This window comes from Cervus canadensis, chromosome 5 (genome assembly GCF_019320065.1).
Source record: "Cervus canadensis isolate Bull #8, Minnesota chromosome 5, ASM1932006v1, whole genome shotgun sequence".
Taxonomy (NCBI): domain Eukaryota; kingdom Metazoa; phylum Chordata; class Mammalia; order Artiodactyla; family Cervidae; genus Cervus; species Cervus canadensis.
The window spans coordinates 97,670,585-97,679,519 of record NC_057390.1 but is presented as its reverse complement, the minus strand read 5'-3'; the positions used below and the strand labels follow the sequence as shown (position 1 = coordinate 97,679,519).

The 8,935-nt window shown below is 46.2% G+C and overlaps 1 protein-coding gene across 1 annotated transcript in view; it reads left to right on the top strand.

The window, feature by feature from the left end:
- The first annotated feature begins 115 nt into the window (after positions 1-115).
- Positions 116-8,935, top strand: part of DDX31 (DEAD-box helicase 31) — a 74,416-nt gene continuing 65,596 nt past the window's right edge. Inside the window, exons 1-6 of the mRNA XM_043469936.1 lie at positions 116-460; positions 4,814-5,070; positions 5,177-5,252; positions 6,222-6,265; positions 7,561-7,631; positions 8,530-8,594. Coding sequence (XP_043325871.1) covers positions 365-460; positions 4,814-5,070; positions 5,177-5,252; positions 6,222-6,265; positions 7,561-7,631; positions 8,530-8,594 — 609 coding nt within the window. The 5' untranslated portion in view covers positions 116-364. The remainder of the gene's footprint in view (positions 461-4,813; positions 5,071-5,176; positions 5,253-6,221; positions 6,266-7,560; positions 7,632-8,529; positions 8,595-8,935) is intronic.

The following is an 8,935-nucleotide window of genomic DNA, read 5'->3' as shown; positions in this document are numbered from 1 at the left end:
AAGTGCTGAGGAGAGTCAAAGGAGGAGGCGTTGGTTCGTTGGGACACGCCTCTCCTTGTTCCTGAGAGGAATTTCAAAAGAACGTCAAGGGCAATAACTCTGGGGTTCGGTGTGACTTGGCATCCCCCCCATCCCCCGGCACAAGCCGCGCCACGAGGGACGGCCCTGTGGCCCGGGGCGCCGCGGCTCCGGCCGCTAGTGGCGCGGGCCCCTTCGTGAGGGGGGCGGGGGACCTCAGAAAGCGCGCGCGGGCGCGCAGGACTCGGCGGGACAGCTACAGCGGGGTCCTCGCGCGCGTCCCACGTGGGGTCTAGCAGCGCCTCGCTCCGGGTTTCGCGAGATCCGGACGCGCCTCTCTGTCGACATGGCAGCCGTCAGCGGAGTGCTTCCTCAGGTCCCCGAGCCTCGGGCCGCCGTCTTCAGAACCTTCTCCAAACCCCGCCCGGCCCACGCGAGGCGGGTGAGTTCTGATCCGGTTTTCCAGATGCGTTCGCTCCCGGGGGGTGGGGGGGGGTGGGGCCTCCGAGCGCCGAGAAGCTGCCGTTCAGGCCTTCTCCGTCGGGATTCGAATTAATTTCGCGGAGTTGAGGTGGGGAAAAGTCAGACATCGGGCAGCTCCCGGAGGAGTCGCTGAGCCGCGCGTGTCTTAAGAGCCGCCACGACCCATGCAGACGCGCTCGGAGCGGGAGCGGAGCGGGCGGAGGCGGGCGGAGCTGGCTGGGGCCGCTTGTTAGTTGAAGGCGGGGATAAGAGACTTGTCACCCGAAGTTAGAAACGGACTCTCGGGGCGTTGAGTCCCTTAGCAGCCCCGTCTTATAATCTTCTCTCAGCTACTCTTAAGGGTCAGTTTGTTTCGGGAATGAGGACTGGAGACTAGAAATTTCTTTGAAGAGTGTTCGAAACCGAGATATACATCGACGCGCCATGAAGGGGTGGGGGGCGGGGAAGAAAAATACAACTCATCAATATAATATCTTCGTTAGAGAGGCAAAGATGCCTGAAATTTAGCCCAAACCAGAGCAGAAAATTGGTTTTTAGGGTTGACTTAGCTCCTAGCTAAGAGGAGGAATACGGGACAGAAAATCTGTTGAAAAATCTTGTCTTAATGACCGGAAGGATACAGTTTGCTGCCAAGGAAAGTGTGCGTATGTGTGTGTTTTCTCAAAAACGCATCATTTAATGCCATTGAAAATTTTTTTGTCAGAGTTCGGTTCAGTTCCTTTCAACCAGTATAGTGCCGCTGAAGTTCCTTGAGTTCACATCAGCTCATAGCAAATGTCTGGTTTATTGTCTAGACTTTTTTCGTGGTAATCAAGTTTAGGATTTAGAGGCTTGTGTTAAAACTTTTCGGCTGGGCGATGTTGTGGCTTCATCTATACTGAAGGGGGAGGGAAGTACAAAAGAGCCAGTTGGGCACAGGGGATTTGGAATAATAGGACAGACCTGGGATTAGATGCCAGCGTTGCAACATGCTGGTTCTGTGACCTTGAAGAAATTTCTTCACCTCCCTGATCCTCACTTTTCCTACCTATTATATGAGAACAGTAATTTTGACTTCGTATAAAGTTATAAGTCATATTGACTCCATCTTGGGTGATAGAATTGCTCCATCAGGTCAGTAAAGTGCTTATACCAAGTACATGCAAGACATAGAAAACACTTACTAAAAGTTCATTGAGTGGGTTGAATAAATAAATGTAAGATATCTGGTTTTATGATTGCTTGAACCACTATATCAAAAGAATATTGTTTAACAGCTCTCTGTCTGTGTTGGCTTGTCTGCATATTTGTTGTCTTGAATGAGAATTCTGTGTATGCTGACCAAATTTGCTAATAGCTTGAACTTGGCATGAGTAGCTAATGTACTGGACTTGGAAAGACCTTGACAACTTAAATTATGCTCTAACACTACACGGAGTGTTTTTCCTTAAAAAAAAAAATATATATATATATATATATATATACACACACACACACAGATTTATTGTAGGAAATATATAAATATATGTATATACATATAAATACATGTATATGTGTGTGTATATATATATATGTATATACACACACAGATTTATTGTAGGAAATTTGGAAAGTAGATTAAAAAAAAAACCCACAATTGCCATACTCAGAGATAACTCTGGGTAACATTGTGATGTACATCCTTCTAGAAAAGATTCGGCATGTAGACTGTTAGGGCTGGATGGGCCCTAGAGGTTGTCTGCCATATCCCCTCATGAGGCAGGTGGGGGAGCGGACTCAAGAACTTGCATATTTTTAAAAAGATCCAGGTATATCTTTTCTCCTCCGTACTCAGCTGCCACCCCATGAAGCATTCCTGTATCTTTGCCTCCCTCCCCCTCGCCATGGGCCATGGTAGTCTTCTTGTTTTGTGCCCTTAAAACACTTTGTCCACACCTGTTCTGTAGTACAGCTACAGGTTTGGTTTGCAGTCTTACACTTTTGTCTCGTCCACTTGTCTCTGACTTCTTCATGGGCTTGTCAGATCTTTGTACCTTTAGAGCCAGGCTACTTGACAGCTACTGAGTGGTCAGTTTTTTTAATGAATATGTTGTGGATGCTGGGGGCAAGAGAATTGACAAGTAGAACAGTGTCCAGAGTACAGAAAAGGGTCATTCCATGACGTGTTGTTCATTCATCCTGCAAGTATTTATTGAGCACTTACTATGTGCCAGACACAGTCCTGTGCAGGGCATGCAGTGCTATCCAGCAGAGGCTTGTCCATTTATAACAATCTAATGGGAAAGACAGACATCACGCAGCGAATGACACCCTGTCTTTACTGTTTCACTGAGTGCTACAAAGGAGAAGGGCGCCAGGAGAGCCAAGGACAGGGACCCTGGTTTGCTAGGTGGAGGCAGAAAGTCTGGAATGGCTCCTCTGAGGATGCAGCAGGTGAGCCTGGATTTGAGGAATGAGTACAGGAGGGTAGGATGGGGACATGGGTTTGGGAGTAGCACGTGCAAAGGCCCTGAGGAGAGAAGGAGCTCAGAACATCCTCAGAATTTAAGGAATACCAGGATGGCAGAGAGTAAAGCTGAGGCTGGTGAGATGGGCAAAGGCAGATTCTTCATAGCTCAGGTCACACATTCTGGATTTTAGCCTGAGTGCAATGGAAAGCCCGCCTGATAGTGTGTTTAACTTGAAACACTTAGAGAGACGTTGACAGGGGAATAAAGAATGACTAGGATGATAAGGGGTCAAAAGTTTGTGTCCTGTTTGGGATATTAAGTCCAAAGAAGGAGAAAAAAAAAATGGAATTCTGTGGTGAACAAAGGAGTGTTGTATACAAGAGTTGGTGCGGAGAACAAACTGCAGACTAGGACTTGGATCTTCCAGGAAACACGTTTTGCCTGAATGTCAGAAAGAACTTCCTGACCCCTGGAATTTGGTCAGGAACAGAATGGGCTGCCTCTTGGGGTGGAAAACAGTAGGAGGAGGTGCAGGCAGGAGCTGCAGGGCCGCCTGGCAGGGTTCCTAGGATGGGAGGTCCACACAAGTGCAGCGGGAGAGGCCTTTTGGCCTTTTTGTGCTTCAAGAGCCTGTGATTCTATAAACCAAGCAAGATATGCACATTTCATCCCATCTTGCAAATGAGACCTGATTCTTGACTTCATCTCTTTTTAGTCTGAAAATTGGGGATTTTGTAAAAATAAATTTGTGACATTTGTAAAATGAAGCAGATTATCAATACTAAATGTTAATACCAATGCTAAATATTAATACCAAATATTTGAAGTTATATATATTGAATTACCTAGCTATAGGTGCCCTTAAGGTTGCCAGAAACAGAGAACTGTTGTTAATGCCAGGTTAGTCAGAAGCTGACAGTCACGGCTAAAGCAAACTGATGTCTGCACACAGAAGTCATGATCTCAAGCCAAGAGGAAGATAGCATATTCCAAGAGAAATCAGAACTCCAGAATAATAAGCCCCAGCTACTCAAGGGATGTTTGTATATTCATGTGTAATGTAAATGGGAAGAGAAGGTCAAGGAAAATAGAGGAATTGGATATTCTTCTCCTAGGGGAAGTTTGGACATCATGCATTTAACAACATTCATGTTATGGAAATAAGAAGCAACAGGCAAGAAAATATCTCGTGTTGTAGCCTGTAATCGGTGATCAGATGGGGAATGGAAAGGCGAAGAGCGTTGGAAATAATTGCAATGGAGGTGATGGATGGAGCAGAATTCTCATTTGGAATGGAAGCTGGGAGGAGGAATCGTCTCCAAACCCCCTGAATCTGGGGGAGCAGCATGAGGGCAGAGAATGACAGCCATCCAAGCGCTCAGGCGAGGCGGTAATGAAGATTTCCGCTTCCTGGGCACGTGCAGTAACCGATGGGCTTTGTTGGTGGAGAGAGGAAAGATTCATCGCTCCTCTTCCCCGTGCTTGCCGTGTAAATGGATTCCTAGGGATTTGGATCACCTTAGCTGCACACTTCACTAGGTGGATCCTCCTTTCCCTGCAAACAGACTCCAGTTGTTAACATTCAGCCTGAAATATGTCTCTCCCTTGATGATCTTGGTGGAAGTGGAGGTTAAGACGATTGGTAAGGTCTGGTAGATGGATCAGCTGAGATTTGTGGGGTTGTTTTTTTTTTTTCCCTTTTGGGGTAAAAAGGGCCAAGTTAAAGAATCTGATTGCAGACCCTAAACTGTTGCTTGACATATGGGGAGTAATGATCTCTGCAGGGAGAGATGCAATTCTGTGGGCAGTCAGGCTTCACTCTGAGGTCTGTCTTCATGGACTGACGCATCTCTTGTCGCTCTTTCCTTTTGGGAACAACGCAGCAAGCAGCGGCCACCAAAAGAAAATGCCAAGCGTCCAGCGAGGCTCCCCCAGCGAAACGGAGGAGCAAAGCCTCATTTCTCCCGGCCAAGAAAACTGCCACGAAGGAAACTCGCAGGACCTTGAAGGGGAAGGCACAGAAAACGTTTTCTCCCAAGAAGTCTTCAGCCGGTGCGAGTGATGGAAACCAGGAACGGAAGCTGGGCATTAAGACTTCATCGCTGTTTAAAAACAACCCTGAGATTCCAGAACTCCCCAGGTATGTCCAGGGGTAGACACCCTACGAGAATGAAAGGAATTAAGTGTCTTCTGCCTTTTTCTTTGTCTCTTGGAACTGATGTCTGCATCTTGTTCATTATTTGCAGACCTGTAGTAAAGCAGGTTCAAGAAGAGGTGTTCACTTCAGATGCTTTTCAAGCCCTGGATCTCCACCCACATCTTGTAAGTATCCCTCCTTGTTTTCTGGGTGTCTCGATTTTGGGGATCTGTTTGTTCATTCAGAATGTCTGTGAAGTGACAGTTCTAGGAAGAAAAAAATAAAAAAAGGGTTGTATCTGTTCCAGGTTACCCAGCTAAACTCAGATCGATAAGACGCTTTTCCAGGACAGTTATGTGAGCTTAGGAATCTGTTCACTGTCCTCACCCCCACCCCCCTTTTCTGTTTTTTGCTCACCTAACTCACTTTAGGACTGGGACTCCACTTATCTGACTTGAAGGCCGCCTTATAATTCCTGGATAAACATGGCACCAAGACATTGGGTGGCCAGTGTCACAGTGAGCCTAGGAGAGGGTGATGAGCTGTCACCTCGCTGTTAAGGGACTTATAAAGAACTGAAGGAAGAAGGGTCTTTTTGAACATGGACACTTGAAAAAAAACCAAACCACCATGAATGAGTGTTCCATCGTGTTTATGAGTAAGGCGAGAAAAATACATTCACTTTTAGGAAGTCCAGATTTTCTTGGCTCACACAGTCATGGCTTACCTGCTTCTTCGTTGGGGCAGGTTTCCTGTGCTCGCGTTCTCAGCGCAGAGTGCAGCGGCTTTCCAAGCCCGGGTACTGTGCGCACTGGAGACGAGGCCTCTGAGTCTCGGGCTGCCTCGCGTGTTGTAGGACGTTTGGCAGGTCCTGTGCTCATGCGATGCCAGGAGCATCCCCGCCCCTGAGTTGTAACAACCAACAGTTTCTCCAGATGTTGCCACACGTCCTGGGCAGGCTGGCAGGGAGGCAGTGCACAGAACCACTCCCAGTTGAGAACCATTGGTTTGGAGGAACTTGATTGGATTGTGATCATCAGTTTTTACCCCAGTATTTTCCCTTTCTTTGCATCTTTATTTGCATTAAATGTATTTATACCAAAAAAAACTAGATAAAGGGAAGTATTTATTTATTTTTTTGTCTTTTCTCTTAGATTTCCACAATAAATACAGTCTTAAATATGTCTAGTATGACCAGGTAAGAGTTCTGGGTCTCTTGATTTTCTCAGGATTTAAGTGGGTATAAGCAAATGAAATCTGAATTGTCCCTGGAGGACAGCAAACTCATGTCTTGGCATTAGAGAGCAATGCCAGATTATTAACCCCTGAGGGCTTCGTAACCACTCGGCTTCCCCACGCAGTACATGGGACTGGGTCTCCATCCCTGCCACCCTCAGCTCTGAACTGTTAAGAGGTCTCTCGTCCAGAGTGGTCTGCATGGGCTGCCACTGTGGTCCATGCTGCCTAAAAATAATTTGTCTAAAATATAGAATTTATCTTGTAATTTCTTAGTAGTAAGAAGTAGAGTCAGCTACAAGATAGGAGTAAATACTTGGTTGGATGTAATGGGATGCCGAAAAAAGATTTTAAATGTTAGTGACAACTCCTGGAAAATGGAAATGGAGTAGTGAGAGGTATGGAGCAAAAATGATATCCCCCTCCCCTTTGAGTGTGTGTGCTTATGGACCTTTAAATGTTACCTTTCACTTAGAAGTAGCTGTTAGTAAAAGTATCAAAGAAAAAATGAGCCCCTTTGTTACTGTTTTGTTCAGTTTTAGCAATCAAATGTGGTTTCCATATCCTTTCAGGTTTTTTTTTTTTTCATTTTATTGAAGTATAGTTTGTTTATAATGTCTTAATTTCTGCTGTTACAGCAGAGTGATTCAATTATATATATGTATTTTTTTTCATGTTCTTTTCCATTGTAGTTTATCACAGGACATTGAATATAGTTCCCTATACTATGCAGTAAGACCTTGTCATTTTAGTTGTTTGTTTGTGAATACACACCTGGACATACATCTTACCTTGTCCGTGGCAGTCGTATTTAGTTTTCTAGAGAATGGGCAGCAATCCCTGGCTGTCTTCGGGGCTCACGAGCCCCGCTTTCCCTCTTCTGCTTGGGAATCTTTCCATAACGTCTTATTGCTTCATATTCCCTGGTTCAGAAGAGAAGAGTATATGATGTGCTTTGTGGTGGCTCCAGCTTGTCATCACGCCTGTCACGTTTTTCTTTTTAGTTAGTATAGTATACCAGCCAAACTCTGGGTTGCCTAAACTTTTTCAGCCCCAGAAGTTCCAAAAATTTAACTAGGGTTTTGCCCTTCTAACCATCAAGGGCTTCTCAGTCCTTCCCATGACTGTTCAGGTGATCTCCAAGGTGACATAGAGCCGGGGGCAGTTGCATTCTGTGGATCTTGTGTCTCTGCCTATAAACCTGGGTGGGTAGTACATCATAGGTAAGCATGTGCTCTTTCTTCCGGGCTGCCCAAGCGTTCAGAAGCAGAGCATCCCCGTGTTGCTGGAAGGCAGAGATGCCCTCGTGCGATCCCAGACGGGCTCAGGTCAGTCGTCACTTGATTTCTGCCCTTCCTCCACGGTCGTGTGAACTGTCTGTTGATGGTGGTGGCTGCTTTGTTTGGTAGGGGGAGGGGAGGCCGTGCTTGCTTCTGATCAGAGCCCTGAAAGGAAAGGGTTGATCAGTGGGACCACGATCAGGAATGATCAGAAAGGAGTCAGGTTCCGCAGTCATTTCTCAGCGCCCCTCCCAGGTCTCCACCTGGTCCCACCATCTATGGCCAGAGCCGTCCATCTTCACTCCAGTGGCAATGAATATTTTTTTCTGGTGTTAAAACACTCTTGCCATGAGCACACACTGATCAGATGCCAGTTGTTGTGCTCAATCACGGAACACTGGTTTTGTTCCAGAACAGTCTGGAATAGCTTTTCTGACCTCTTGTGCCTGTAAGAGCAGGTCAGCTGTCCTTTCCTCCCCTGCTCAGCCACTGTCCAGGTGGGCGGAAGCCCAAGGTTTGCCATCCGTGGTTTGTCCTTGGTTTCTGGAGGCCTGCTCTGGGCTTCCAACTGGCTCCTGACCGTGAACACTCCACAGAGGACACTTCTGCCCTCAGAAGCTCCTTTGAGAGGTTGAGGGTAACCCCAGGGAGGGGAGTTTCTCTAGTTCCTAGGGATATTCACTGAGCTGAGCTTCTGTGAGACTTGGGGAACGTATCATTGTCTCCCTTGTTAGACGTTAAAGGAGCGAAGCTGCAGGTTTATTAGAAGCACTGCATTCACAGAGCAGAGCTAGGAGTTGTGAGACAGATGACTTCCGTTTTCCCCTGATTGTGAGTGCACTTTTCCTATCGCCAGACTTCAGGGCAGCGCCAGTTTCCTTTACTATCTTTGGTTTTCTGATGTCCTCAGACTCTGGTTTTAATTCCTCTTGTCCTCTTTTAAAAGGTAAAACTCTTGCCTATTGCATCCCTGTGGTCCAGTCTCTTCAAGCAATGCAATCCAAAATACAGGTGAGTAGGAAGGCTGTCTTTCTGGGAGTTCCCTGGTGGTCCAGTGGTTCGGACTTGGAGTTTCACTTCCGGGGGCCTGGGTTCAGTCCCTAGTTGGAGAACAAAGATCTCCTAGTTGGAGATCTTCCTGCAAGGTGCTCAACAAGGCCAAAAAACAAAATAAAGTGCATTTTTTCTGTTATTGTTCATGGTGCATATGAAACCATCAAACTGAACCAAAGCAGTAAAATCTTTCCACTTAGCTTTGTTTTCCTACCTCTGTTTAATTCATTTACTATGTAAGCATGTTGCATCAAAGATTGTGCCCAGAGTGGGGGATAGAATAAAAAATAGAACAAATA